At 68.5% G+C, this 27,453-nt stretch overlaps 15 protein-coding genes across 15 annotated transcripts; 10 read left to right on the top strand and 5 right to left on the bottom strand.

Moving 5' to 3' along the window:
• Nucleotides 1-2,339: 2,339 nt before the first annotated feature.
• MICPUCDRAFT_69508 (uncharacterized protein) lies at nucleotides 2,340-2,955 on the top strand (the record flags this gene model as incomplete). The annotated part of the gene is made up of 1 exon (XM_003059427.1): nucleotides 2,340-2,955. One exon carries the CDS (start codon nucleotides 2,340-2,342, stop codon nucleotides 2,910-2,912), a length of 573 nt encoding a protein of 190 aa, XP_003059473.1. The 3' UTR covers nucleotides 2,913-2,955.
• Nucleotides 2,956-3,027: 72 nt separating this feature from the next.
• On the bottom strand, nucleotides 3,028-4,023 carry MICPUCDRAFT_17942 (ATP-binding cassette superfamily; the record flags this gene model as incomplete). Its single annotated transcript, XM_003059122.1, has 1 exon — nucleotides 3,028-4,023. The coding sequence occupies one exon, from the start codon at nucleotides 4,021-4,023 to the stop codon at nucleotides 3,028-3,030; it is 996 nt and encodes a 331-aa protein (XP_003059168.1).
• An 844-nt stretch (nucleotides 4,024-4,867) lies between these two features.
• MICPUCDRAFT_58748 (uncharacterized protein) lies at nucleotides 4,868-7,201 on the top strand (the record flags this gene model as incomplete). Its single annotated transcript, XM_003059426.1, has 1 exon — nucleotides 4,868-7,201. One exon carries the CDS (start codon nucleotides 4,868-4,870, stop codon nucleotides 7,199-7,201), a length of 2,334 nt encoding a protein of 777 aa, XP_003059472.1.
• A 55-nt stretch (nucleotides 7,202-7,256) lies between these two features.
• On the bottom strand, nucleotides 7,257-9,726 carry MICPUCDRAFT_58747 (uncharacterized protein; the record flags this gene model as incomplete). The annotated part of the gene is made up of 2 exons (XM_003059121.1): nucleotides 8,820-9,726; nucleotides 7,257-8,687 (listed from the first exon to the last, which is right to left on the bottom strand). The coding sequence occupies exons 1-2, from the start codon at nucleotides 9,303-9,305 to the stop codon at nucleotides 7,257-7,259; spliced, it is 1,917 nt and encodes a 638-aa protein (XP_003059167.1). The 5' UTR covers nucleotides 9,306-9,726.
• Nucleotides 9,727-9,840: 114 nt separating this feature from the next.
• On the top strand, nucleotides 9,841-12,168 carry MICPUCDRAFT_45597 (uncharacterized protein; the record flags this gene model as incomplete). Its single annotated transcript, XM_003059425.1, has 2 exons — nucleotides 9,841-11,073; nucleotides 11,191-12,168. The coding sequence occupies exons 1-2, from the start codon at nucleotides 9,856-9,858 to the stop codon at nucleotides 12,166-12,168; spliced, it is 2,196 nt and encodes a 731-aa protein (XP_003059471.1). The 5' UTR covers nucleotides 9,841-9,855.
• A 1,272-nt stretch (nucleotides 12,169-13,440) lies between these two features.
• MICPUCDRAFT_7986 (uncharacterized protein) lies at nucleotides 13,441-13,959 on the top strand (the record flags this gene model as incomplete). Its single annotated transcript, XM_003059424.1, has 1 exon — nucleotides 13,441-13,959. A coding segment is annotated over one exon (519 nt), but the record flags the coding sequence as incomplete, so codon positions are not given.
• A 794-nt stretch (nucleotides 13,960-14,753) lies between these two features.
• On the top strand, nucleotides 14,754-15,665 carry MICPUCDRAFT_3586 (cytochrome oxidase biogenesis family; the record flags this gene model as incomplete). Its single annotated transcript, XM_003059423.1, has 2 exons — nucleotides 14,754-15,026; nucleotides 15,219-15,665. Coding segments are annotated over 2 exons (720 nt in total), but the record flags the coding sequence as incomplete, so codon positions are not given.
• A 674-nt stretch (nucleotides 15,666-16,339) lies between these two features.
• MICPUCDRAFT_27217 (uncharacterized protein) lies at nucleotides 16,340-17,294 on the bottom strand. Its single transcript, XM_003059120.1, has 2 exons — nucleotides 17,191-17,294; nucleotides 16,340-17,032 (listed from the first exon to the last, which is right to left on the bottom strand). Exons 1-2 carry the CDS (start codon nucleotides 17,257-17,259, stop codon nucleotides 16,460-16,462), a joined length of 642 nt encoding a protein of 213 aa, XP_003059166.1. The 5' UTR covers nucleotides 17,260-17,294; the 3' UTR covers nucleotides 16,340-16,459.
• A 1,092-nt stretch (nucleotides 17,295-18,386) lies between these two features.
• MICPUCDRAFT_17947 (uncharacterized protein) lies at nucleotides 18,387-18,911 on the top strand (the record flags this gene model as incomplete). The annotated part of the gene is made up of 1 exon (XM_003059422.1): nucleotides 18,387-18,911. A coding segment is annotated over one exon (525 nt), but the record flags the coding sequence as incomplete, so codon positions are not given.
• A 15-nt stretch (nucleotides 18,912-18,926) lies between these two features.
• Nucleotides 18,927-21,313, top strand: MICPUCDRAFT_58739 (uncharacterized protein; the record flags this gene model as incomplete). The annotated part of the gene is made up of 3 exons (XM_003059421.1): nucleotides 18,927-18,968; nucleotides 19,452-20,751; nucleotides 20,865-21,313. The coding sequence occupies exons 2-3, from the start codon at nucleotides 20,076-20,078 to the stop codon at nucleotides 21,311-21,313; spliced, it is 1,125 nt and encodes a 374-aa protein (XP_003059467.1). The 5' UTR covers nucleotides 18,927-18,968; nucleotides 19,452-20,075.
• A 387-nt stretch (nucleotides 21,314-21,700) lies between these two features.
• On the bottom strand, nucleotides 21,701-21,940 carry MICPUCDRAFT_58738 (uncharacterized protein; the record flags this gene model as incomplete). Its single annotated transcript, XM_003059119.1, has 1 exon — nucleotides 21,701-21,940. The coding sequence occupies one exon, from the start codon at nucleotides 21,938-21,940 to the stop codon at nucleotides 21,701-21,703; it is 240 nt and encodes a 79-aa protein (XP_003059165.1).
• A 16-nt stretch (nucleotides 21,941-21,956) lies between these two features.
• MICPUCDRAFT_69500 (uncharacterized protein) lies at nucleotides 21,957-22,675 on the top strand. The gene has a single exon (XM_003059420.1). It carries the CDS (start codon nucleotides 22,159-22,161, stop codon nucleotides 22,657-22,659), a length of 501 nt encoding a protein of 166 aa, XP_003059466.1. The 5' UTR covers nucleotides 21,957-22,158; the 3' UTR covers nucleotides 22,660-22,675.
• Nucleotides 22,676-23,976: 1,301 nt separating this feature from the next.
• On the top strand, nucleotides 23,977-24,126 carry MICPUCDRAFT_9869 (uncharacterized protein; the record flags this gene model as incomplete). The annotated part of the gene is made up of 1 exon (XM_003059419.1): nucleotides 23,977-24,126. A coding segment is annotated over one exon (150 nt), but the record flags the coding sequence as incomplete, so codon positions are not given.
• Nucleotides 24,127-24,845: 719 nt separating this feature from the next.
• MICPUCDRAFT_58735 (uncharacterized protein) lies at nucleotides 24,846-25,589 on the bottom strand (the record flags this gene model as incomplete). Its single annotated transcript, XM_003059118.1, has 2 exons — nucleotides 24,846-25,211; nucleotides 25,503-25,589. The coding sequence occupies 2 exons, from the start codon at nucleotides 25,587-25,589 to the stop codon at nucleotides 24,846-24,848; spliced, it is 453 nt and encodes a 150-aa protein (XP_003059164.1).
• Nucleotides 25,590-25,770: 181 nt separating this feature from the next.
• On the top strand, nucleotides 25,771-27,452 carry MICPUCDRAFT_33859 (uncharacterized protein). Its single transcript, XM_003059418.1, has 3 exons — nucleotides 25,771-26,036; nucleotides 26,321-26,414; nucleotides 26,717-27,452. The coding sequence occupies exons 1-3, from the start codon at nucleotides 25,812-25,814 to the stop codon at nucleotides 27,187-27,189; spliced, it is 792 nt and encodes a 263-aa protein (XP_003059464.1). The 5' UTR covers nucleotides 25,771-25,811; the 3' UTR covers nucleotides 27,190-27,452.
• The last annotated feature ends 1 nt before the right edge of the window (nucleotide 27,453 follows it).

The raw sequence follows: 27,453 nt of genomic DNA, 5'->3' as shown, positions 1-27,453 counted from the left end.
CCTCCGTGCTCAGCGTCGCCACCTTCGTCCGCAGCCGATCCGCGGTGTGTCTGTGCTTCGTGTCCCTCGCCTTCGCGTCCTCGACGACGCGCTTGAGCTCCTCGCGAGCGTTCTCGACGTCGGCGCGTTCCTTCTTCGTCGGCAACGCCGCCGCGGCAGCCTTCTTCGACTCGCGCTCCATGCGCGTCCGGTCGCGCTTCAGCTTATCCGCCTCTTTCTTCACCTCCGCGAGCTGCGCGTCTATGACGCGCTGGTGCTCGAGCTGCTTCAGCTCCCAGGACTGCTTGTCCCTCGCGAGTTGTCGTCGCGAAGCGCTGAGCGCGGCGCGGTCGCGTTCGAGCTTTTCGCGTTCGCGTCGAAGCTCCTTCTCCGCGATCGCCGCGTGCGCGCGCGCGTGCGCTTCCGCCTCCGCGGCGGCCGCGGACCTGTCGTCTACGGTCGCGGCGCGGAGCGACTTGCGCTGGGACGGCGCGCCCGGACCGCTCGCCGCCGCCGCCGTCGCCGCCCGGGCTTGCTTCGCGTAAAACAGCGACTGGATCAACGCCGGCGACCCCTCCCCGGGTCCCCCCTCTTCCTCCTCCTCCTCCTCCTCGTCCTCCGCGGCGGCGTCGACGTCAACGCGCGCGTCGACTTCCTCGCGCTCCCCGCGCTCGGACTCGGACTCGGACGCCCACTCGTCCGCGTCGTCGAACGCGGCGCGGCCGCCCGCCGCCGCCGCGTCGGCGCTCGTCGCGAAATGGTTCTCAACCTCGAAGTCGTCGTCCGAGTCGTCCGAGTCGTCGTCGTCGCTCACGGGATCCCCGCGCGCCGCGTCCCTCCTCGCGGGCGTCGGGATCCCCCCCGGGGCGAGGAGCTCGCGCTCGAGGGCTTCAAACTCCGCGAGCTCCGCCGCCGCGGCTTCTTCGCGCGCCTCGCGGAGCTTCGAGTCGGGCGACTCGGCGCCGGCTCCCGCCTTCTTCTTCTTCTTCTCGACGACAACCTTGACCGTCTCCGCGACCTCCGCGTCGTCGTCGAACCCGAACCCCAATTTGTCGCCGCTGACGTCGAGGTACGACGCCGCGACCGGTCCCGGTCCCGGTCCTCCGCGCGCCGCCGCGACCTTCTTATTCTTTCCGTTCCCATCAGCCGCCGCGCCCGGCGACGGCGATTTGACGCCGCCGCCGGCGCCTCCCGGCCGCAGGTTCGAGTCCACCCTCGGCGCGGTCTCCTTCCGCTCCTTCCGCTCGTTCGCGCCGCCCCCCGGGCTGGCCCCGTGGCTCCCGTGCCTTCGCGGCGGCGGCGTCGTGCGCTGCGACCGCGCGCCCTTCTTGAGGAACTTCCTCGCCGAGCTCGACCGCGCCGTCGGGGAGAGCCCGGTGGGGACGCGCTCGTGTGGCGGCGCGGCGGAGGATGGATCCGCTCGGAGCTTCTCCTCCAAGAGCGCGCTGAAGGAGACGTTCGGCGCGCCGCGGACGGGGACCTCGTCGAGGTCGTGCGCGGACGACGGCGGCGGCGGCCTATGCGGCGGCGGCGCGTTCGAAGAAGCCGAAGCCGAAGCCGGCGGCGCGTCGGACGCGGGGTCGACGTTGCGCTGAGAGATCTCTCGCAGAGGCGCGCCGCCGCTCCTCGAGCGCGACGGCGCGTCTCCGACGTTCTCCTCGCCGTCCGCGGGAGCGCACTCCGCGACGTGCTTCCCCCGCGGCCCGCCGACGGATTCCCACGTCACGGAGACGCGCATCGCGTCGTTGTCGTCCGCGTTCGAGCCGCTCGCGCGATGATGGATGAGGTCCGCGATCGACCCCGCGGCGAGCGACGCGGAGACCCCGCTTCCTCTCGGGATCTTGTTCTTCTTCACCGACCCGGGGCCGGCGAGGGCGGCGGCGACGCCCGGGGGGAGCTCCGGGAGGGATGACCTGAGCGACGCGCGGGCGCGGGGAGGGATGGACGCGGAGACGGAGGGTCAGGACGACGACGGGGGCGCGGGTGGGCACGCGCGCGAGATTTGACGACGCGCGCGCGCGCGATTTCAAATTCGCGCCGACGACGAAATCCAACCGCGGACGACGCGGCCGCGTCGTCGACGCGACGCGCGCGCGAGCGGCGCGACCGAGAGAGACGCCTCCCTCGCGGGCGACGCGGGACGCGATACGCGACGCGACGCACCTCACGGACATTTCGCGGGCGTCTCTTCTCGACGCGGCGCGGGCTGGTGTGCGTGGTGTGCGCGGGAGCCGCGGGAGGCGGGGTCGTTGCTGTCTGGTGTTGACCGACCGCCCGCGCCCGCGCACGAGAGTATCATCAACTCGCGCAGCCGTCGCGCGGCTCCCGCTCGAGCACTCTCGCGCGCGCGCGTCCGCGCGATGGGCGTGGACCCGTGGGCGGACGAGAACGCCGCGGCGGACCCCGCGAGCGCGTCCGCGGGCGGCGGCGGCGACGACGACGACGCGCGCGGCGACGGCGACGCGTTAGAGCGCGAGGCGCGGAGACGGCGCGAGCTCTTCTTCGCGGAAGGATTCCGCGACGGGATCGAGGAGGGGAAGAGCGCCACGGTGCAGGAAGGGTTCGACCGCGGGTTTCGAGAGGGTGCGGTCGCGGGGCTGGCGTACGGTCGCGCGCGAGGCGCGGTGCGCTCGATCGCGGTGTTCGCGGGTCAGGTCCCCGGGTCGTCGGGGTGGCGCGACGACGCGAGAGAGAGCGACGCGTTCGTGAGAGAGGTGCCGCCGGCGAAAGCCGTCGCCGCCGCGCGCGCGGACTTCGAAGCCGCGGTGCGCGCGGAGGCGGAACCCGGGAAGAAGAAGGAGGGCGCGTTCGCGAGCAGAGCGCGCGCGGCGAGGGAGGAGCTCTCGAGCGCGGGGTTCGCGCTCTCGACGGACGACTATCGCCTCGGCGACGACGGCGGCGGCGGCGGCGGCGGCGGCGCTGCGGCGTCGTAGCGACGCTTCCTTCGACGGGTAACGCGTGGTATAGCTTACATCCAGACACGCCGCGCGCGCCTCTCTCTCTCTCTCTCTCCTCCCCCCGCCCCCCAGCCCCCGCGATTCGGCCGCGTCACTTGTCCACCAATCGAGACAAGCACTGGATGAGATGTCGCAAGTTTTGCCGCGTCGCCGGGTCCCCCGAGACGCTGGATATATCCCCCGACACCTTCTCCATGTGCTGCAGCGTCTTGGTCATGATCGTGATCGACTGCCGCAACATCTCCTGGTTGTCGTCCGTTAAGATCGTCCGCTTCAGCTCGCGGATGTCCGTCACCGCCTTGGTCGCGTGGCCGGCGAGGAGCTCGATCGTGTCCAGCGTCCCTTGCTCTTGGACGTTTTGCAGCATCGGTCGCAGCTCCTTCGCGATCTCCGCCGCCTCCAAGAGAAGCGGCTCGAGGTTCTTCATCAAGTCCTGCGCCGTCTCCGCGGTCGCGAACATCTTCGCGATGCCGTCGTTGCTGTCCATCTCCCGCGCGAGCTTCGTGCAGATGCCGACGAGCTCGTCCATGCTCACCCCGGGCGTACCCTGGATCTTCCCGCGGTCGCACACGACCAAACCCTCGCCCTCGCACCCGCTGTCGAGCGGCCCCCACTGCGCTTTCGGTATCGGAATCTCCGGCGTGATGTCGATGATCGTCTCCGCGATCAGACCGCTCTGGTTCGCCTCCACGAGCGAATTACGCGGGATCACGATGCCGTCATCGTCCATCTCCACGAGCACCTCGACGCGTTCCAGGTTCGGCCGAACGCTCAAAACGTTGCCAACCTTGACGCCTCGCACCCTAACTTGCGTCCCCACTTGAATGCCGCACGCGAACGGGAACTCCACGAACGCCTGGTACGACCGCATCTTGTTGAAGTTCACGCCCAACACCCAGTTCACGACGAGCGCGGTGAGCGCCATGCCGCCGAGGATGAACAAGCCGACGCCGCCCTCCCAGACGGACGTTCGCCCGAATCCGAAATCGCGCAGAGGCTTCACGAGCGCGACGTACAGAAGCTCGAAGGGGTTCGCGCGCGGCGTACGCGAGCCAGACGACGACTCGTCTTGGTCTGACCCGTCCATTGTGTCGGCGTCGTCGGCGTCGGCGTCAGTTGGCGCGTCGCTCGCCGCCGCGCTCGCGGACGCCGCCTGAGGGCCCGAAGTGAATTTCGACAGGTCGCTCAGTTTCTTCTTGCTCGGATCCGACGACGCGTCGTCGTCGCCCTTCGCGCCGCCCGCGGCGCCGCCGATCGCGCGAGGACCCAAGGTCCCGCCTCTGCGCAGCGACTGCGTGTACGTCCCCTCGCCCCACCACGCCTTTCTTCCGATCCCCGGGACGCCGCCCGTCGCGGGGAATTCAGAGTCCTCGTCGCCGAGGGTTGCTCTGCTCGATCCTCCTCCTCCCGCGGCCGCGCGCGCGACGCGCGCGGCGGGCTCGCGCGCGCGATTCCCCGCGAGGACGACCGCGGGCGCGACCGCGGCGGCGAGCCGCACCGCGGCGGCCACGCGCGCGAACGCGACGTCGTCCGTCTGCGCGCGCGCGGCGTCGTCGAACGCGGACGTCGAGGGCGCTCGAACCACGCGCGCGATCGTTCCAACGCACCGGACGGTGGTGGGCCCTGCCCCGAGCGAGCCCTCGCGTCCGCCGCGCGCGCGGATCGGCGCGCTCGGCGCCGACGCGCGCCGCGTCGCGACGGCGCGCGGCATCGCGACGCGCGAGCACGCCGCGGGGCTGAGAACGCGCATCGCCATTCTCCCTCGTGCGCTGCGACAGGAGGAGTGCGCGGGGGAAGCCCTATCGGATCAATTCGAAGGCGGTCGCGGTCGCGCGCGCCTTTTGGAGTTCCAAGTCGCGTCCGAATGACGCGATGTCATCAGCTCTCTCGTCTCATCAGTGCCTCGCCGCGCGCCGCCGCCGCAGCGCGCGATGGCGGCGGACGGCGACGCGCCGGCGGCGCCGCCGTCCGCGTCGCAATCCGACGTCAGAGACCTCCTGCGATGGCGATCCTCCGTCCGCGCGCGCGCGCTCCGCGAGCCGCCGCCGTCGGTCGTGCCGTGGAATCAGACGCGACCGCCTCCGACCGCGTCCGTCGTCGCGCGAGAGCTGCGCGTCGCGGGGGATAAGGTCCAGATCCTCGCCTCGAACACGACGCCGCCGAGGACGGACGACGCGAGCATCGCGAAGGACGGGCACGAGATCGTCGCGCACGTCGTCGCGCGCGCGTGCGACGCCGCGGCGGACGCGAGGGCGAGGGCGGCGGGGACGGCGTCCATCCCGACCGACGCGCGCCTCCTCGCGAGCACGAGAGACGACGGCGTCCCCGCGCGCGCGATGGCGTACGACCCGGCGCGCGACGCGAGGGAGGACCTCGAGGCGGCGAAGGACGTCGCGTCGCACGGCTTCGCGTCCTGGAGCGCGCTCGCGTCGCATCGCGCGGAGGTGCGGAGACCGGCGAACGCGTGCGATCTCGTCTCGTCGATCCGCGGCCTCGAGCTCGCGCTGCGAACGCTGCGCGTGAACGAGCGCGTCGTCGTGCGCGTGACGCCCGAGTACGGCGTCATGCATCCGTCGTTCGCGCGGAGGAGGCGCCCGCTCCCGACGCGTGATCCGGAGGACGTGCTGTACTTCGACGTGCAGATCCTGGCGACGTACCCGGCGCGCGAGGTGTCGATGAAGGCGACGTCGGCGGCGGCGGCGGCTTCGGCGGCGGCGGCGACGGCGAGCCCGAGCCAGGGCCAGGGCCCGGGCCGTCGCCGCGAGCCGGAGGAAGACGGAACGTCGACCGCCGCGATTAAAGCAGGCTCGAGCGCGACCACGCGTCCTTCCGCGAAGGTCGGCCGTGACGTGGGCGGCGGCGCCCCGGGGAGGGTCACGAAACGGATCACGAGGGAAGGGGAAGGGTGGGAGACGCCGCGGCCGCCGTTCGAGGTGGTCGCGGAAATCTCCGGCCGCGTCCCCGGCGGCGGCGAAGACGGCGAAGACGACGTCGTCTTCCTCCCGAAGACGGTCGTGTCGTACGTCAGCGGCGACGGCGCGATCGCCCCCGAGCTCGCGGCCGCGATCGACACGATGCGCGTCGGCGAGGAGGCGACGATATGGTGCGAGCCTCGCGAGGGGCTCGTCGGACGCGGCGGCGGCGGCGCGCCGCCGGCGTCGGCGGCGACGCGGGGCGCGACGTACGAGGCGAAGCTCGTCGCGCTGACGCACGTCCGCGACGTCTACGGCGACGGGGTCGTCGTGAAGCGACGCGAGAAGCCAGGGCGCGGGGATTTCCCCGCGGACTGCCCCGTGCACGACTGCGTCGTTCGCGTGCATTACGCCGCGCGCGCGTTCGCGACGGGCGGCGGCGGCGGCGGCGGGAGCGGGGACCCGGCGTACGACACCCGAACGGATGAAACGCTCGATTCGAAACCGTTTCAATTCATGCTCGGCTCCGGCGCGGTCCCAGACGCGCTCGAGACGTCCGTGCGGCTGATGGTTCCGGGGGAGACGTCCGTGGTGACGCTGTCGGACGCGCGACACGGCCGACACGGGTACGGCGGCGAGAGGGCGTTTCCCGGCGCCGTCGCCGACGCGATTAAAAAAATAGAAGAAGAGACCGCGACCGGCGTCACCGTGGAGTGGATCGTGACGTTGATCGACTTCGACGCGCCCGTGAACTGGCACAAGGCTGAATTCGCCGATATGCTTCGCGAGACGGAGGCGGGAAAGAAGGAGGGCAACGCGCTCCTCGCGCGCGGCGACCTCGCGCTCGCGCGTCGCAAGTACGAAGTCGCGCACCACCAACTCTCCGGGTTGCGCGGGATGGACTCTGACGACGAACACGCCGCGGTCGCGGCGTTGAAACGCGCGGTGCTCTTAAACCTCGCCCTCGCGCTGCAGCGCCAGGGCGAGCACGCGGAGGCGCTGCGGCGGCTCGGGGCGCTCCTGCTCGCGGACGGCGACGACGTGAAGGCGCTGTGGCGTCGGAGCGTGTCGCTCCTCGCGACGCACGAGCACGACGCGGCGCGGCGAGATCTTCTTCGCGTGTACGCGTTGGATCCCACGCTCGCCGGCGAGTGCGAGGCGCAGTTGAGACGCGTGGACGCGCGCGAGGAGGCGGCGCTGGGGAAGGAGAAGAAGGTGACGTCCGCGATGCTGTCGGATCCCGTGGGCGAAGAATACATGGACGAAGACTCGCGGCTCGCGGAAGCGATGGTGAGAGACCATCGCGTCGCGGAAGCCGTGGTGAAAGCGTCGCCGTCGACCGTCTCTATGTGATGACGCGTCGTTCTTCCCGTCGTCGTCGTTTCGTTTCATCGCGCGGCTGAAATACCTAACGCATCGACTCATCATTCCGCCGCGTCGTCGTCGTCGTCGTCCACGCTCCCCCCCCCGCGCGCAAGCTCGACGTGTCCGGGAACGGCCGTCCGCGCCCGCCCATGCTGCTCTCCGATCGCGCGACGAGGGCGTACGACGTCGCCTTACCCTCCCACGAGTCCGCGCGTCCGTCTCCGCCGCCGCCGCCCCTGGCCCCCGCGGCGGCGGCGGCTCTCTCGCGCGTGGTCTGACGCGACCCGAACGACACGGACGGGGTGTCGCCGCCGCCGTACCCGGCGTCGTCGCGCCTCGCTTCGTCGCTCGCGTCGTACTCGTCGTCGTCGTCGTCGCCGTCGCCGTCGCGCCCGCCGGAGCGACGCCGACGCGCGCCGCCGCTTCCCCCGCTTCCGCCGCCGCCGCCGCCGCCGCCGCCGCCGGCCGCCGCGTCCATCGCCAGCCGCGTCTCGACGAACTTGACGTGCGGCGCGATGACGTCGTTCACGACGTCCACGCCCGAGGTCTTGTTATACACGAGCACGCCGAACCGCTCGCTCAGCGCCGCGAGCTCGCCGTTGAGTTCCTCGTCCTCTTCCCGGTCGGGCTCGATCTCCGCGCCGGTGAGGATCAAATTCAGGCGCAACTCCCTCCCGCCGCCGCCGCCGCCACCGCCGCCGCGCACTAACGACCCCACGTTCAGACGGTTAGAGAACAGCGCGTGGAAGAACGACACGCCGTCCATCCCCGCCATGAAGATGTCGCTCACGACGGCGACGAACTGCTCCCCCGTCTGCAGCCGCTCGAGCGCGGGGACGCCGTCCGTCTCGTGGACGACGACGCACCTCTCGCCGAAGACGCGGCGGCACTTGTTGATGAAGAAATACGCCTGCACGCGCTCGTCCTCGATGTACAGCACCTTGAACGTCAGCGGCTGCGGCGTCGGCGTGGACGACGCGGTCGACGTCGACGCCGGCGCGGACGCGGGCGCGGGCGCGGGCGCGGGCGCCGCCGCCGCCGCGCCGCCGCCGCCGCCGCCGCGCGAACGCTCGTCGCCCTCGGCATCCGCCGCCGTCCCGCCGCGTCCGCTCCCGCCGCCCGCCGCCGCCGCCAACTTCCTCAGGTGCTCCAAGTTGCGGTCCCCTCGCGACGCGCTCTTCCCGCTCTTGGCGCGTAAAAACGTGTCCGACCCCGCCGTCGGGACCTCGATCGTGATCGTCTCAAGATGCGTCGTCGAGGACGGCTCCTCCGCTCGAATCACCGGCTCCGCGTGGAACGTCAGCGACCCGCCGACGCGTCGCAGCCGCCGCCTCCAGAACCGAAGCTCCGTCGCGTTGACGTCCCCGAGGTGGCCCACCGTCGTCGCCGTCTCGAACCGCACCTTCACCCGCAGCGTCTCCTCGTCTCCCTCCTCCTCCGCGACGGACGCGTCGCGACCGTCATCAGGGTCGTTCTGTACGAGCGAACGTCGGGGTGGAGTTGAAAGGCGTCAGAAGCGGAGTTGAAAGGCGTCGATGGCGGGGATTGAAACCGAGGCGTGGGCGGAGAGATGCGCCGGCAAAAGTCCTTAAGGATCGGCGTTCACCACGCCAACGCGGTCGTACGGGGACCTGTGTGAGATAGAACGCGCCTCAGGTTCGGCCGCCGCGTCGGTCTCCTCCTCCCTCTCCCTCCTCTTCTTCTTCGCCTTCACCTTCTCCGCGAGCATCAGGCACTCGCCGCGGCACACGCGCGTCCCCGCGCGGTACACGAGCGCGTACAGCGCGCACTCGAACGTGTCCCTGGGCGCGAAACACGAATCTCCGGGCTCCAGCCGATTGTACAACACCAGAGGGCAGCCGTCGTCGAACAGCGGCTCCGCGAGCGCGGACGTGTCGTTCACGATCACGTGCGGGTCCACGATGCGCATCACGCGCGCGTCCTCCGACGACGCCGCGGAGTTGGCCCCCGAGCCCGTCGGGTGAAGGAGTTTGATGGTGTTTCGCATGAGCGCCGCGAGCGCGACGGTGAGGTCGGCGTTTAGCGCGACGAGGGACGCGGACGCGTTGGCGTCGGCGAGCGCCTGCGCCATGCCCTGTATCCCCGTGATGGCGTCCTGCCAACTCCGCGCGCTCGCGTCGTCGTCCACGTCGCTGTCGTCCGAGTGCGGATGCGGACGCGGACGCGGACGCGGCGGCGGCGGCGGCGAGGCCTAAACCCTAAACCCTGAACAGCGACGCGTACGCCGCGGAGACGTCCCCGGGCGCGAACAACAAGACGCTGGAGCTCCATATCCCCGGCAGCGTCGCCCCCAGGGCGGTGACCACGAGCGTCGTCGTCGCGAGCGAGATCGAGTCCGCCATCGAGAACACGACGAGAAGATGCGCGAACGACGCGCACCACGCGTAGAACGCGAGGCTTCGAATGTCCGTGGGGAGCGAAGTTATCGCGGCGGGCGACGACGCGTCCGCGGGCGGCGGAGGCGCGGGAGCGTCCGCCATCGCCGCGGGGAGGTGCCGGGAGGTGTGCGCGAAGACAGCGATTCATCATCCGCGTCGGATAACCAGTCGCGCTATCCTTCAGATCTCGTTCATCGTCGTTCGCGGAGCCGCCGCCACACGCTTCGGGCGCAGAGAGCGACGATGGCCGCGGCGATGGCCGCGCGCGCGGCGGCGACTACGTCCGCGAGCGCGTCTCCTCGCCCCCCATGGCGGGCGATTCGCGCGCGCGCGCGAGCCGCCGACCGGCGCCCCCTCCGCGCCGCGCCGAGCGAGGAGAGCGCTTCTTCGTCCTCCGCGACGACGTCTTCCGAGAGCCGTGGTCTTCCGAGCCGCCGCCCCTCGCATCAGATGGACGACCTGTGCGACGATTACGACGTCATCGTCGTCGGCGCGGGCCACGCCGGGTGCGAGGCCGCGCTCGCGAGCGCGAGGAAAGGCGCGCGGACGCTCCTCCTGACGCTGTCGCTCGACCGCGTCGCGTGGCAGCCGTGCAATCCCGCGGTCGGCGGGCCCGCGAAATCCCAACTCGTGCACGAGGTGGACGCCCTCGGCGGCGAGATCGGGCGCATCGCGGACAAGACGTACCTGCAGAAGAGAGTTCTGAACGCGTCGCGCGGGCCCGCGGTGTGGGCGCTGCGCGCGCAGACGGACAAGTGGGAGTACTCGCGCGAGATGCGCGCGCGTCTGGAGCGCGAGCCTTTAATCGCGATTCGCGAAGGCATGGCCACCGAGCTCGTCCTCGGCGACAACGACGACGTGAAGGGCGTGAAGACGTTCTTCGGGATGACGTTCACATCGCGCGCGGTGGTGCTGACTACCGGGACGTTCATGTCCGGCCAGATATGGGTCGGGAGGAAGACGCTCGCGGCGGGACGCGCGGGCGAGGCCCCCAGCGTCGGTCTTACGGAGTGCCTCGTCGACCTCGGGTTCGAGACGGACCGGCTGAAGACGGGCACGCCCGCGCGCGTGGACTCCAGGAGCATTCAGTACCGCGGGCTCGAGAGGCAGCCCGGGGACGAGGACGTGCGGTGGTTCACGTTCGACGAGAATGCGCACGTGGCGCGGCCGCAGATGGACTGCCACCTCACGCGCACGACGGCGGAGACGCACGCGTTGATCAGGGAGAACCTTCACGAGACGCCGACGTACGGCGGCTGGGTCGGCGCGAAAGGGCCGCGGTACTGCCCGTCCATAGAGGATAAGATCGTGCGATTCGCGGAGAAGGACTCGCACCAGATATTCTTGGAGCCCGAGGGGAGGGACGTCCCGGAGGTGTACGTGCAAGGGTTCAGCACCGGTCTCCCCGAGCGTCTGCAGCTGGCGCTGCTTCGAACGCTCCCGGGGCTGGAGGCGTGTAAGGTGCGTCGTGTCTACACAAACGTTTTTCACCCATAGATCGGTTTCAACACTTGATCGCGTGGGTCCCTTTCAACTGACCGATGAACATACCCTTTTGTATGGAACGGCCCATTCCAGATGCTTCGCCCCGCGTACGCGGTGGAATACGACTTCCTCCCCGCGTACCAGTGCGGCCCGACGCTCGAGACGAAGAAGATCTCCGGACTCTTCTTCAGCGGGCAGATCAACGGCACGACCGGGTACGAGGAGGCCGCGGGGCAAGGGCTACTCGCGGGCGCCAACGCCGCCGCCGTCGCGCTCGCGACGTCGGCGCTGATCCTCCCCAGGGAGAGCTCCTACCTCGGGACGCTGATCGACGACCTGTGCACGAAGGACCTGAGAGAGCCGTACCGGATGCTGACGTCGCGGTCGGAGTACAGGTTGGTGTTGCGGTCGGACAACGCGGACGCGCGGCTCACGCCGCTCGGCCGCGAGTGCGGTTTAGTCGACGACGACCGGTGGCGTTTTTTCACGGAGAAGCGAGACGCGATGGAGCGCGAGACGACGCGCCTGACGACGACGAGAGTAAAGAGCGACACGCCGCTCGCGCAGCGCGTCATCGACATCTCCGGCGCGAACGCGGCGAAGCCGAGCCGGCAGTCGTTCACGCTCAGGGAACTCTTACGCCGCCCGCGGGTGTCTCACGCGACGTTCGCGGAGTACGGTCACGGCGGCGACGAAAATTCGCTCTCTCGGTGGGCCGCGGAGGCGGTGGAGACGGAGGTGAAGTACGAGGGGTTCATCAAGCGGCAGGAAGTCCAGGTCGCGAAAGTCGCGGGGAAGATGAACAAGGCGATCCCGAAGGACGTGTGCTACGCGGACGTGACGACGTTGCGGATGGAGGCGCGGGAGAAGCTCGCGAAGATGCGTCCGACGACAATCGGGCAGGCGAGTCGCATCGGGGGCGTGACCCCCGCGGACGTGGCGAGTCTGCTCGTGCACTTGGAGGTGGGCGCGCGACGCGGCGCGGGGAAGGAGAAGGGGGAGGAGAAGGAGAAGGAGAAGGGGGGGATCGAGGAGGATCAGACGGTCGTAGAGGCGGCGCCGCCGAGGTGAGTCGGCGGCGGCGCCGGAGATGGAGATAAAAATAGAGAGAACCAGACCTGATGAGAGATCACCGCTCGCGCCGAGTGTCGTGTCCACATCCGCCGCTCGTCCGCTTTTGGAAGCTCGTTTTTTTCTTCTTCGAAATCGTGTACCGCTCCCCACGCGCGCGTCACACCGCAACGCACGGCCACGGACGCGTCGACGCACGTCGATCGCCTCCTCGTCGCGAGCGTCTCTGTAGCGTCGTCGCGTTCGATCGGATCGCACGACCCGCGCGCGCGCGCCCCCCCGCCGCCCGCGACGGAGAAGGAAGGAACGGACGAAATCGAATCCGGGTCCGATCGAATCGAATCGCCCTCTTCTAGGATCGATCCGCGCGAAGCTCTCCGATCCCCGAAGTCCCCATCCCCGCGGTAGGTCATCATGTCGTCGCACGACACGTGGATGAAACGCTTAGATCCCCTCGGCGAGTTAAACCTCAACGCGGCGGACGACACGGAGAAAGGCAACTGGATGCGCCGCCTCCTCCTCGTCGAGAAGGCGTGGCGCACGCTCGACGTCAACGGCGACGGATCCGTGGACATGCACGAGCTCGTGCAGGCGTACGACGCCGGGCACGTCAACGCGGAGGTGGACGGCCGCAGGCTCTCCCCCGCGGCCGCGAAGGAGTACTTCGCGTCGCAGTGGGACGCGGACGGCAGCGGCTCGGTCGAGAAGCACGAGTTCGTGGAGTACTACGCCAAGATCAGCGCGGAGGTGGAGGTGGACGACGTCTTCGAAGAGATGATTCGCGCGGCGTGGCACATCCCGCGAGAGTCGAAGAGCAAGTGGAAGAGCTCCGCGAACAAAGGGCAGGAGGTTGACACGTGGTGGCTCGAGCCCGGTCCAAGGAGCGGCCCGGAGGAGAAGGCGGACCACATGCAGGAGCTCATTCACAAGCGTCTGGAGGTGATCACCAACTACGCGTCGGTGTACCGACAGACGGAGACGCTCAAGGCGTACTTTAAAAAGTACGACGCCAACGGGAGCGGGTTCCTCGAATTTCGCGAGTTCGACGCCGCGCTCGTGGACCTCCTCGAGCCCGGGCGACCGGACCACAACAAGATCGACGAGGGGTTCACCGTGGGGCGAAGGGCGCTGTTCGACCGGTACGATCACGACACGAGCGACTCGTTGTCCTTCGAGGAACTCGTCAACGCGGTGTTTGGATTGACGCCCAACGCGAGCGCCGATCGCGAATCGCGACGGATGCTCGAGCGGCTGCGCGCGCACGTCGCGAAAGCGAACGGCGTGCACGGGATCCGGAACCTGGGCTTGAACCTGCGGATTCTCGACGAGCGCAACACGGGCGCGCTGCCGGTGAAGGAGGTTTTGTACGCGCTCGAGGACGCGGGGTCGCGGATGACGCCGGATGAGAAGAACCTCGTCGCGAAGTATTTCGACCTCGAGCAGAGCGGTTTCGTCGACGTTCGCGCGCTCATGCGCGGGATTCGCGGGAAGATGACCGCGAAGAGGATGGACCTCGTGAACCAGGCGTGGAGCACGCGCATCGCGACGAACGGCGAGCGCGAAGTCCCCGTCTCCGTCGTCCAACAGAAGATCGACCCGACGATGAATCCGGACGTCTTCAGCGGGAAGAAGACGTTTCAACAGGTGGTAAACGAGGTCCCGGACCACTGGGACCGGAACTCCGACGAGATGGTCTCGCACGGCGAGTTCATGGAGTACTACCGCGACATCTCCGCGGGGTTGCCCGACGACGAGCACTTCGAGATGGTGATCCGGAACAGCTGGCATCTCTTCGACGCGTACGTGCCGCCGGTGACGGGGTACGACGTGATCGTGACGTTCAAGCAGGGCGGGAGCCAGAGGGTGCACGTCGACAACGACGCGAACGGGAAGTTTGGGGTCGCGCCGCACCCGGAGGATTTCCCGGCGCTGAGGAAAAGGTTGTTCATGATGGGGATCAGGAACGTCGCGGACGTCAAGCTCGCGTGAGGGTGAGAGAGTCCGCCGTTTAATTTATGACACGCGCGAGCACTTGAGAGTTCATCATTCCTGTCGCCGTCGAGTCGAAATAAGTCGTCTCCGATCCGCGTCCTCCGCGCTCCGATCGCCGCACACCTCCTCGCACTCGCACCGCGCGTCGTCGCGAGATGAGCGCGAGGCGAGCGCTGGAGCGCGCGCTCCGCGGCGCGTCCGCGTCCGCGGCGCGCGGCGCGAGCGCGAGCTCGACGTCGCGCGGCGGCGCCGCGCTCGCGAGCTTGTACGGCGGCGGGACGTTCGCGACAAGCGCGTCGCGCGACGGACCGACGGCGGCGGCGGCCGCCGCCGCCGGCGCGCTCGGCGCGCGCGTGCGATGGGCGTCGAGCGGACGCGGCGGGGGATGGTTCGGCGGCGGCGGGGGAGGCGGATCGGCCTCGAGCGGCGCCGCCGGCGCCGGCGCGCGCGAGTTGGACGCCGACCTCGGCGGCGGCGCGGACGCGGCGATCGCGTCCTCCTCCTCCTCCTCCTCCGCGTCGCTCGACGCGCTCGACGCCGACGCGCTCGCGGACGCGATGCGCCCGGTCGCCGCGGTCGCGGACCTCAAGGGCGAGGTCATCGCGATCGCGGCGGACTCGTGGATCACGACCGCGGGGCTCATGTACGTCATCGAGTACTTCCACCTCGCGCACGGGATGGAGTGGTACGCCGCCATCGCCGCGGCGACGTGCGTCATGCGCGTCTGCGCGTTCCCGCTCACGATAATGCAGCAGAAGAGCGCGGGGAAGATGCACCTCGCCAAGCCGGAGATGACCGCGCTGCAGGAGAGCATCAACGAGGCGAGGAGAGCGGGCGAGCACGAGCGCGCGGCGAGACTGGGGCGCGTTCTATACACTGGTCCCCGTACGACCGCGTCGGCGTGGTGAACGCCGTTTCTTAAGGACTTTGCCCGGCGTATCTCTCCGCCCACCCCACGGTTTCAATCCCTGCCCTCGACGCTTTTCAACTCCGCTTCTGACGCCTTTCAACTCCACCCCGACGTTCGCTCGTATGGACCCTCGACCCTCAGCAACGAGGTGTTCGCCATCTGGAGTAAACACGACGTGCACCCGGCGAAGATGCTCGCGCCTTTGCTCTTCCAAGCCCCGGTGTTCATCTCCTTCTACTTCGCGATCAGTCGAATGGCGGAGGGTTTGCCGAGCATGCGCGACGGCGGATTCGCGTGGTTTCAAGACCTCTCGATCGCGGACCCCACGTTCGCGTTGCCGATCATCTCCTCGCTCACGTTTCTCGCCGCCGTCGAGTTCGCGCCGCAGAACCCGGCCGTGAAGTCGTCGCAGCGGGAGATGACGAAGTGGGGGCTGCGAGCGCTCGGGGTGGCGATGGTGCCGCTCACCGCGAGCTTCCCGTCCGGGGTGTTCGTGTACTGGATCACGAGCAACGTGTTTTCGTTCGCGCAGACGGTGTTGTTGCGCGTGCCGTTCGCGAAGAGGGCGATGGGGATACCGGAGGATCCGCCGCCGTCCAAGGTGAGCATGTCCGTGACCTCCGCGGGGACGAAGATCGAGAAGATGTTCGGCGTGAAGCCGGAGATGCACAAGGGGAACCCGAAGGTGCGCGCGGTTCGGCCCGTATACGCGAGCGCCTCGGAAGTCCCCCCCGTCGCGTTGAATTTTTTTTTGATCCGTCCCGACCCGTCTGGCTCTTTTCGTCGTCGCTCGCTCGCTCGCGCGTCCGCCGCCGCCGCCGCCGCCGCGCCGCGCGTACAAGACGAAAGCAAAGAAAAGAATGAAACGCTTTGATTATTTCAAGACAATCAGAATCGCCTGACGGTACATTCGGGAGAGATACCCGCGTATCGAGTGAAGACACACACGACAGTGGGAAGCCGACGGCGCGGAAACGCGTCCGAATGTAGATCCTGTCCTAGCGTCGATTCGCCATTATTCATGCGTCACTAATCCGATACGCACGCGGCGCGCGGGGGGTACATCGCGGCCGGGCGCTGGGCGGGCGGCGCTTTTTCCCTGGTTTTCTCGCTCTGACGCCCGACGTCGCGTCCGCTCGGTTTGCTTTTTTTTCCTTCGACGCGCTCTGCTCTGACGCGCCTTTCTTTCCCTCAGTTGAAGCTTCGCAAGAAGAGGACGAACGACGAGGACACGTTGGAGTGACGCGGCGTGGCGCGGCGTCGCTGATTAGCCGGCGAACGAGAGCGTCGCGAACAATCTAGTTGTATTATTTTGACTACAGCACCGCGCGCGTCCGACCCCGCGGACTCCGGACCCGCCGAATCAATCCTCCCTCGCTCCTCTCTCGATCAGTCCCGGCACCCGACTTCGAACCTCGTCGGGCCCTTCACCGTCGGGTTATCGCAGAGCCTCTTCACGTCCTCCTTCCCGATGAGCGCCTCCTCGAACGTCGCCCCCGTCAAATCCGTCCCCTCGTACGTCGTGCCGGTGATCACCGCGTTGTGGAAGTCCGCGTTCGCGAGGTTCGCGCCGTCGAACGTCACGCGGTCGACGACGGCGTTCGTAAAGTTGGCCCCAGTGAAGTCCGCGTTTAACGCGTACGCCTTGGACATGACGACCTCGGTCAAGTTCGTCCCCTTGAACGACGCGTCCACCATGAGCGCGCCGGACAACGTCTTCGTGCTGAGGTCTTTGCCGTCGTACTCGCACTTGCGGAGGTCTAAGATGCGGTCGGACACCGCGTTGGCCTGTCCGATCGTGTTCCCGACGAACGCGCGCTCGCATCGGTCGGGGTCCGGGTCGACTGGGGGCAGGCGGATCTCCGCCCGCGAAGACGTCGGCGTCGCGAGGGTGAGCGACAGCGCGAGCGCGGACGCGCCGAGCGCGGACGCGACGCGGCGGTGGAGCGGCGCCGGCGCGGTCTGCGGGACGATCCGATCGAGGGAGGCGACGCGGGGGTCAGGCGGGGGAGAAGAGAGGGAAGAGGCTTCGCGACGACGACGCGCGCGGAGGCCTATCCGAAGTCCGCGGTTCGGTTCGATCGATCGCGTGGGAGGGCGGGGGGGGGGGCGAGTCGCACCTTGTCCTCGGACGAGACGCGCGGCGCGGCGGCGCGGACGGAGAGCGCGGAGGTGACGCAGAGAGCCATTTCGATGATGTCGACGTGCGATGCGGCGTCTCGTCCTCGTGCTTCGCGAAGTGATTGATGGCGCTGGCGTTTCGATCGACGTGGCACGGAAGCGCGTGACGATGACGCCTCGGACCTGACGCGCGATCAGCCTTCGGAGCCGCGATCCGTTGATCGACAGGTTCGATCGATTCGATCGAGGGAAAATCGAACCGTCGGTCGCGATCGCGATCAAAAATCCGACGCGTGTCGAAGGACAGCCGCCGCCGTCTTTCCGCTCGCGAAAAGCACTCGACGACGCGCGCGCGACTCTCGCGTCCGTCCGTCCGTCCGTCCGTCCGTCCGTCATGTCGAAGCGCGAGAAGTTCTTCGAGGCGATCCGCAAGCAGAAGACGGACACCGTGCGATGGTCCCTGGGCGCGGGCGGGCAATCCCCGAGCGTGCGCGACGAGGACGGGAACACCGCGATCATGATCTGCGCCGCGGGGAACCTCCACAAGGCGCTTCGGATGCTTCTCGACCACTGCCGCCGCTCTCGCGAGCGCGAGCAGATGGATCTGAGAGACGGCGAGGGCGACGGGCGAACCGCGCTGATGATGGCCGCGCACAACGGCCATCGCGAGGCGTGCCAGGAGCTCCTCGACGCGGGATGTAACTTCAAGCTCAAGTGCGAGCGCGGGAAGACCGCCGCGGACTACGCGCGCGCCAAAGGTCACGCCGAGCTCGCGGCGAGGATCGACCGCGGCGGCGAGAGCGAGGAGGAGGACACGGACGAGGACGAGGCGAATGAGCATGACCCGGACGCCCCGGAGGGGGAGACGTCGACGCAGCGGTCGAAGCGAAAGAAGCGAGAGCTCGAGGCGAAAGAGCGAAGAGGCGCGGGCGGCAAGGAACTCGAAGCCGCGAAGACGGACGCCGCGACTAAGAAGGACGCGGACGCGAATGAGGCGGCTGAAGCGGCGGAGGCCGCGGTCGCGTCGCGCCCGAAACCGACGTGGCCGGACGTCGAGAAGGCGATCGCGGGGAACCTGAAAGAGCTCGCGTTGGACGTGCGGTCCGCGACGGGCGGTCCCGGTAATATCCTCCCCGCGGGCGTCGCCGTCGACCCCGCGCTGTGGCACGCGACGAGCGTGAACACGCTGAAGATCTCGCTGGGCGCCGCGCTGACGACGTTGGCGAGCGAGATCTCGCGCCTGAGCGGTCTGATGACGCTCATCCTGAGCGACAACGCGCTGACGTCGCTCCCGGAGTCGATCGGCGAGCTCAAGCGGCTGAAAGTTTTGGAAGCCGAGCGCAACGCGTTGACGAGCGTTCCTTCTTCGCTGAGCGACTGCGCGTGCCTGGAGATCTTGAGGCTCGGGCACAACAAGTTGACGAGCGTCAAAGCGCTCGCGGCGTGCAACGAGCTCGTGACGCTGGTGCTCGATGACAACGAGCTGACGACGCTCGACGACCTCGACGTCGCGTCCAAGTCGCGTTTGGTAACGCTGAGCGCGAAGAAGAACGCTATAGAACGCGTGCCGGGGAACCTCGGGAAGTGCGCGCTGCTCGCGGAGCTGTGCCTCGGCGATAACGCGATCGAGAATCTGCCGAAGTCGTTGGGGGAGCTGAAGGAGAAGAAAGTCCGCGCGCTCGAGTTCGAGGGGAACCCGCTGAGGGACCCGAAGATCAAGAAGATGATGGGGAAGTCGGCGAACCTGGTGAAGGAGCTGCTGACGTACGTGCGGAAGAACGGCGTCGAGGACGGCGACGGCGGCGGCGGCGGCGGGAGGGGCGGCGGCGGGAAGAAGGGGAAGAAGGGGAAGAACCAGGCGAAGCGAGAGGACAGCTCGGACGAGGACGAGGACGAGGACGAGGACGAGGCGAAGTGCCCGGCGCCGGAGCCGGAGCCGGCGAAGCCGCCGCCGGAGAAGCCTCCCGCGGCGGCGGCCGGCGGCGGCGGCGGCGACGACGACGACTCGGCGTCCGAGGACGAGGAGGAACTGCGAGAGCGCATGTCGCGGATGCCGAAGAAGGAGCGCGCGAAGATGGAGCGCAAGATCGCGGAGAAGAAGGCGGAGAAAGCCGCGAAGATGGCGGCGAAGAAGCGCGAGGCGGCCGACGCCGCGGCGGCGGCGCAACGCGCCGCCGCCGTCGACGCCAACGCGCTCGACGCCGACGCCGACGACTCGGAGATCGACAGCGACGACGAGGAAGCGCTCCTGGCGCGGAAGCAGCGCCTTCGCGCGGCGGCGCAGGGCGGCGGCGCGTACACGCTGACCCCCGAGCAGCGCGCGGCGGCGGAGAAGGCGGAAGCGGCGAGGATGGCGGAGGCGCAGGCGAAGAAGGACGCGGAGGAGGCGGCGGCGAGGCGCGCGCTCGAGGAGAAGGAGGCTGAGGAAAAATTCGCGGCGATGCGTCTGAAAGAAGCCGCCGCCGGCGAGGTCATCACATGGGTCTTCGAGAAGGGCAGCATCCTCAGGAAGCCCGGCGGGATACCTTTCAAGCCCGGGAAGAAGCCCGGGGAGCCGCCGACGATCCAGGTCGTGATCCCCGCGATGATCGTGGGACGCATCATCGGAAAGCAGGGCTCCACGATTCGCGGCATCGAGGAGCGGAGCAAGGCGAAGGTGAGCATCTCGGAAGGGAAGGGCGGGCCCGGGATGTCGACGCTCGTCGTCGTCGGCGACGACCGCGCGAGCGAGAGCGTGCGGATGATGGTGAACAACGCCATCGGCGGCGGGAAGCGGTGACGACGGACGGACGCGAGAAGCTCGCTTTTAACGACAACCGCCCGAGGACTTCCGTTCGAAAACCTAAACCCTTAGGGTTTAGGTTTTGAGGTTGTTTTGACCCAAATGCCCGACTGTTCTCGACCACGCGCCACGTGTCCAGCTCGTCCATCCGTTCTCGACGCCAGTCCCCGAGGCGCCGCGCACGCTCCGACGCACATGCGCGCCGCGTCCGCCGCCCCCGCGACGCTTCGCGCGCCCGCGCGCCGCCGCGCGCCCGCGCGTCGCCGCGCCGCCTCGCGCGCCGCCGCCGCGTCGTCGTCGTCGTCGTCCGATCGGTCCGATCGGCACGTCGTCCTCCTCCCCGGGCTCGGGAACGCGTCGTCGGACTACGACGACTTCGTCGCCGAGCTCGAGTCCAGGGGCGTGCGCGCGACCGTCGCGAAGGTCGCGCGCCCGGACTGGCTGCGAAACGCCGCGGGCCTCGCGTCGCCGACGTACTGGCAGGGCACGCTGACGCCGCGTCCCACCGTGGACTGGTACCTGACGCGGATAGAGGACGCGATCGCCGCGGCGAAAGCCGACGGCGCGTCCAAGGTGACGCTCGTCGCGCACAGCGCGGGCGGGTGGCTCGCGCGCGTCTACCTCCACGACTTTGGCGTCGACGACGTGCGCGCGCTCGTGTCGCTCGGGTCGCCGCTGAACGCGTGCCCGAAGGACGTCCCCGGCGTCGTCGACCAGACGAGAGGCGCGTTCTATCTCACACTGGTTCCCATACGACCGCGATGGCGTGGTGAACGCCGTTCCTTGAGGACTTTTCCCGGCGCATCTCTCCGCCCAGGGTCCCTCGCTTTCGATCCCGACACACCTCGACGCCTTTCAACTCCACCTGACGCCTTTCAACTCCACCCTTAGGCATCTTGACGTGGGTGGAGCGCGAGTGCGACGCGCCGGAGAAACTCGGGATCCCCGTGACGTGCCTCGCTGGGAAGTGGAAGATGGGGAGCGACACGCCGGGGGCGACGATCGAGTTCGCGGTCGGGCAAGGGTACAAGCAAGTGTGCGGCGCCGCGGAGGGGGTGTGGGGGGACGGGATCACACCGGTGGAGGTGAGAGTCCGAGTGCGATCGCTTTTTTCGTTTTTCACCCCGCGCCTGGGTTTCAACGTTAGATCGCGTCCCCTTTCAACTGACCGATCAACTTTGGAATCACCCATCCATCGTCAGACCGCGCACCTCGCGGGCGCGACGTGCGTCACGCTCGACGGGGTGTTTCACACGCCGCTGGGGAGCGACGAGAAGGACAGGCCGTGGTACGGCTCGCCGAGGGTGTTGGACCAGTGGATAGACGCGCTGCTCGCGTGATGAGGAAGGAGCGAGGATGCCCTAGAGCGTTTGAACCGCGGGTCCGCGTTAATAAGTAAACTTACAAAGGTCATTTATTTACCTCCGCCCGAGCGTCGTCGCTCGTGGGAATTTGAAGCTCCGCCCTCCGACGTCCCGCGCGCCGTCCCGGCGACCTCTGAACGCGCGCGCGCCCCCGCGCGCGGCTCCCAAACTATGCGTTGTACATCTTCGCGTCCGAACCCCGCCGTCGATGCGCCGCGATCTCGCCCGCGGCGCGTCCGCGACCGTCCTCGGTTCGCGAGCCGCGGGGAAAAAACCCGCCCGCGCCCCCCTCGTCGCGCGCGCGTCGTCGGTCGAATGTTAGGTCCCTCCCCCGCTGTATCGATCGCGCGTCCGTCCCGCGCGTCAGCAGTACGTGCACGGCTGAATCCCGCTGTTCTCGACGTACTCCGAGTACAACTTCATCGCCGCGCTGTGCAGCTCCGCGTGCGACTCGCGATCCTCCGGCGGGCTCCACTCGCTCACAGGCTGCCACAGCGGCTTCACGTACGTGATCTTAGCCTCCGCGCGCGACGGGAGAAGCGCGACGAGGACGAAGAGCGCGAGGAGGACGAAGAGGAGGAAACGCGCGGCGGAGTGCGTCATCGCTCGTGAGGTTCGCGGAAGAGCGCGCGTTCCGGACCGACGCGAGCGCGTGGCGAGGCGCGCGACGCCGCAATGCGCGCGCCTCTCGAACGGCTCGCCCTCGAGGTCGAGGTCGACGGGCAGGGTCGGTCGAAAAAAAAATCCATCGCGCGTGTGTCACGACAACCACGTGCGCGAAATAACAACTACAGAACGCGTCGCGCAGAACGCGTCGCGCGATGGCGCTCGCGCTCCGCAGCCTCGGACTTCTCGCCGCGTCCGCGCGCCGGGTCTCGTTCGCGTCGAAACCCCGCGGAGGGTTCGCGCGCGTCGGCGTCCGCGCCATGGCCACCGACGGCGGCGACGGTGCGTCGCGCTTCCGTCCGTCGATCGTCGTTTTTAATATCCCTCGCAACAAAAATGCGTCGTCACGTCTCGCGGTGCATCGCATCATCGTCCCCGTCGCCCTCGCGCTCACGCCATCTCCGCCCACTCCCTCACTCACGTCGCTCGATCCCATCGCGTCGAAACCCCCGTTAGGCTTCGCCGAGGACGCCGTGCTCCTCGCGCTGAAGAACCCGACGCTGATGGACGTGCGCGGCGTCGAAGGCAAGGGAGAGATCGCGGAGAACCCGTCGCCGGCGGGCGCGGTAAACGTCGCGTGGAACACCGCGGGCGGGGAGTTCTTCGACGCGTCGAAGTTACCCGCGGACAAGACCGCGCCCGTGATTGTTTTCTGACAGAAAGGCGGCCGCGCCGGCAAGGCGAAGGCGTATCTGGAAGAGATGGGGTACACGGACGTGCACAACGCCGGCGGCGTCGACCGAGTGAAGCGCACCTTCGGGAAGTAACCGAAAGAATGCAAAGAAAGAACGGGAGCCGCCTGCCCTGCGCGCGAGCGTCCGGTGGGCTTCGTCGCCGGACAGACGCGCGCGGCGACGCTCGACCTCGTGATGACGGGCGTTCGCGACCTCCGCCCACGACCGATGGCGGAAGCGGACGAACCCTGATGAACGGTCGAGCGAGGCGCGCGCCGTCGAGACGCGACGACGCACTTTTTAATAAAAATATCCACTCATCGCAACATCCACTTGGCCGTTCGGAACCGACAGAAAGCAACGACCTCGTCGCGTCCGAGTCGGCGTCGGCGCACACGCGCTCGCGCGCCGCGGCGTCCCGTCCGCGCGCGCGGGATGACGTCCTCGCCGCGCCTCCCCCGCGCGGCGCCCTCCCCCCCCCTTGGGCTCGCGCTGATCCTCCTCCTCCTCGCGACCGACGACCGCGTCGCGCGATGCGACGCCGCGGTCGTCGTCCGCAACACGACCCACGAGGGCGTGGACGGGATGAGCTTCCCGACCGCGGACGCGACGTTCGGGCCGAGGCTCCCCGCGAGCGGCCTCACCGGGACGCTCGCGCTCGCGGACCCGGTCGACGGGTGCGCGCCGATCGCGTGGACGACGCTCGCGCGGCCGCCGTCGCTCGGAGGCGCGCCCGTCATAATAGCGCTGATGCGACGGAGCGCGCCCTCGGACGCGCGCGCGTGCGATTTCGTCACCAAGGCGCGCAACGCGCGAGACGCCGGCGCGGCCGCGGCGGTGATTCACGACGACGTCGACGAGCGCTTTCTGCTGCCCATGGGGAAAAAGCCCGGCGAGGACGACGTCGGGATCCCCGCCGCGTTCGTCTCGCTCGCGAGCGGGAGCGTGCTGCGAGGGCTACTGGAAGATACCGACGGAGGAGAAGGGTCGTCGCGCGCGGAGGGAACGTCGCTGTTGGTGACCCTGACGCCCGAAAACGACGGCGACCGCGAAGAGGACTGGCGGTCGCTGTTCGCGAGCGCGTTCGTGTCCTTCGCGGCGATGAGCGTCGTCATGTCCACGCTGTGGCTCCTCTCGCGACGAATCGACCCCCAGGGGCCCGGCGGCGGAAATGGCGGCGGCGACGGCGGGGGTCAGACGCCGCAAAGTCGCAATCGCCTCCTCACGCCGCGAGAGGCCAACGCGCTGCCGTCGTCTCCGTTCGTCGCCGCGTGCGACCACGCGGACGAGAACGGCACGGCGAAGACGTGCACGTTCTGCCTCGACGACTACGACGACGGCGACGCGCTGAGGACGTTACCCGAGTGCGGGCACCAGTTCCACGTCGACTGCGTCGATCCGTGGCTCACGACGAAACGCGCGTGCTGCCCGGTGTGTAAGCACGACGTGTCGCCGCCGGAGGGTCTCCGCGCGCGCGCGCGACGCGAGCGCAGGGAGCGGCGAAGGCGAAGGCGCGAGGAGGAGCGCCTTGCCGCCGCGCGAATTGCGGCGATGGGAGAGGAAGCGACGAGCGGCGAGGAGGAGGAGGAGGAGGAGGAGAGGAGGGAGCGCGGCGGCGGCGGCGCCGGAGACGCGTTGTTGCGCGCGCCTCTGCTGCCGCGACGGCCCTCGTCGGGAGGAACCCGGGCGCACAACGCGTACGCCCCGGGGAACGCGCTGTACCGGTGGCTCGTTCGCAGGTTCGGGTTCGAAGGCGAGGGGGGCGATCTTCTCGCCTCCTCGTCCGCGGACGGGCGGGACGTCGAGGAGGACCCTGACGCGGAGGAGAACGACGACGACGACGACGACGCGGCGGCGGCGGCGGCGACGGACATCGAGGCGGGCGCGGGGGCGATCTCGTATGGGCAATCAGTCGTAGATCCCAACGTGATCTCGCCGCCGACGAACGCGAGCGAGACGGCTGCCGCCGCGTCGTCGTCCCCTCGAGAAGCGGAGTAGCTGTGAGCTGTGAGCGTACCGTGTGCGCGACCGAACGAAACGACACGAAACGACGTGTGTTGTAACGAAAACAGATAGACAAGTTTCGCGCCGCGCCGCGATGGACCGACGCGGTGCGGCGACGTCCCTCGCCGTCTCTCCACCCTCCGCTCTCCGGTCAACCGACCGCGTCACATCTTCCTGATCGGCCCTTTCGAGAACGCGAACGCGACGCCGAGGTTTTGACCCAGCATCTCCGCGCCGTTCATCGCGTCGATCGCAGCCTGCGCCTCCTTCTTCGTCTCGTACTCCACGAGCGCGTACCCCTTCACGAACCCCGTCCTTCGGTCGAGGTTGAGGTGCAGATTCTTGATCTCCCCGAAGTCCGCGAAGTGCTCGTGGATGTCGTCCTCCTGCGCCTCCTCGTGCACGTTCGTGATGAGGATGATCCACCCCTCGATGCTCTTCGCGGGGCCCGGGCCCAAACTCGCGGGCTCTAAGGAGTCGTACGCCCCGGAGGCGTGCTCGCGATCGCTCGCCGCCGCGTGCCCTCGGCCCTGCGGATTTTTGGATCGGATCGATCGATCAGATCGAGCGGGGGACGATCGATCGGGGGACGAATCGCGTCAGCGCGGGCGATCGTCGCGCGGGGAGGGCGCGCGGGGGGGCGGTGGGGAGGGTAGCGGCGGTCGAACCCGCGCGCGGGGACGACGCGAATCTCTCTCTTCGCGGACGGAGAAGCGACGCGTCGAGCGAACGAGGGGATGGGCGAGCGAAACATTCGTTTCATCTCGTTCGCTCGCTCGTCGACGCGCGACGAGCGAACGCGGCGCGGGCGATCGACGGACCTTCGTCGCGCGCCCGTCCTTCGACGGCGCGCCCGTGTCCATCGTGTCCATGGTGACGTCGTCGGACATCATCCCGCCCTCGCTCATCGCGCGTCGCGTCCTCGGCGTCGCGCCGGGGGAGTGACGCGTCCCGCGGCGTTGGCGCCGTCCGCGCGCGTCCGGGTGCGGTCGGTTTTCCGGGGCGGTTCTCTGTGTTCAAAAAAAAAAAAACAAAATGGAGAAGCGATCGATCGCGCCGAGCACGCGTCGCACTTCAACACAGCACCGACACGCCGTCGACGTATATAGTATCAAAACACCTCGCTCATCATGTTCGAAGCCCGCCTCGTGCAGGGCTCCCTCCTGAAGAAGGTCCTCGAGTCCATCAAGGACCTCGTCACGGACGCCAACTTCGACTGCTCGCAGAACGGGTTCGCGCTCCAGGCGATGGACTCCTCGCACGTCTCGCTCGTCGCGCTGCTCCTCAGGAACGACGGGTTCGAGCACTACCGATGCGACCGCCCGATGACGATGGGGATGAACCTCACGAACATGGTGCGCGCGCGATGAACCTCGCGATGTCTCTCTCGGCGGGCGATTTTCCCCCGGCGCGCGACGTCGCGGACGTCGCGATCTCCGGGGGCGGGGCGGGCTCGCGCTTTCTCGCGGGGAAAAAAAAAAAACCAAATATCGAAATAGCGCGACGGGGGACGCGCGACGCGACGCGACGCGACGCGCGTCCCCCCCGCGCGCCCTCGCGTCCTCGTCCGGTGCGCCCGCATCGAGATTACGCCGCTGACGACGCCCCCCGATCCCTTTTCCGCTCTTCGCTCGCGCAGTCCAAGATGTTGAAGTGCGCGGGCAACGACGACATCATCACGATGAAGGCGGACGACGCCGGCGACGTCGTGACGTTCATGTTCGAGTCCCCGGGTGCGACGCTTCCCTCCGTCCTCCGCGTCGCTCCCGACATCTCGCGACGCGCGCGAAGAACCGCGATCGAAGCGCGTCGCGCGGTCGCACGCGTCGCGTCGCGTCGTTCGCGTCGCGTTTCGTCGCGCGCGCACGAGGCGCTTTTTTGAATCTTTTCCCCGCGGCGGGAGGTGCCAACTCGGGATGCGTCTGGTCCCGTCCGTGCCAACATTCTGTTTTTCGCGCCCCGTCGACGACCGCCGCCGACGTCCTCTTCCCCCCTAAACTAAACCCCCCATTTCTTCCCTGCGTGCGCCGCGCAGAGCAAGATAAGATCTCCGACTTCGAGCTCAAGCTCATGGACATCGACAGCGAGCACCTCGGCATCCCGGACACGGAGTACGCGGCGACGGTGAAGATGCCGTCGGCGGAGTTTCAACGCATCTGCCGCGACCTCTCCTCCATCGGCGACACCGTGACCATCTCCGTGTCCAAGGACGGCGTGAAGTTCTCCACGACCGGCGACATCGGCCAGGCGAACATCACGTGCCGCCAGAACACGTCCGTGGACAAGGAGGAGCAGACCGTGATCGAGCTCCAGGAGCCGGTGACGCTCACGTTCGCGTTGAGGTACCTCAACTCGTTCACCAAGGCGACGCCGCTCGCGCCGACGGTGCAGCTGCAGATGTCCAAGGAGCTTCCCGTCGTCGTGCAGTACCTCATCGCGGACATGGGGTACGTGCGCTACTACCTCGCGCCGAAGATCGAGGACGAGGAGACCGCGGGCGAGGCGTAAGTAAAGGACGAGGAGGGAGGGCGGACGGACGGAGGGACGACGACGACGACGACGACGACTCGGAGGAGGGCACGCGGGGGAGAGGACGAGACGAGAGGAAAGGCGAGGCGCAGGCGTCTCTCTCCCGGTTTTGTCGGTTCGCTCTTTAGGACTCTTAGCCTGGGCGTTTAGCTACGGACGGCGGCGAGCGGTATGGGATGGGGTGTGCGGTGAAGCGACGATCACGCGAGCGTATGAAATATGATATCGAAGTGTGATCACTCG

Source organism: Micromonas pusilla (assembly GCF_000151265.4).
Source record: "Micromonas pusilla CCMP1545 genomic scaffold MICPUCscaffold_6, whole genome shotgun sequence".
Taxonomy (NCBI): domain Eukaryota; kingdom Viridiplantae; phylum Chlorophyta; class Mamiellophyceae; order Mamiellales; family Mamiellaceae; genus Micromonas; species Micromonas pusilla.
The sequence above is the reverse complement of the archived record's forward strand: the minus strand, read 5'-3'. Positions and strand labels throughout refer to the sequence as shown.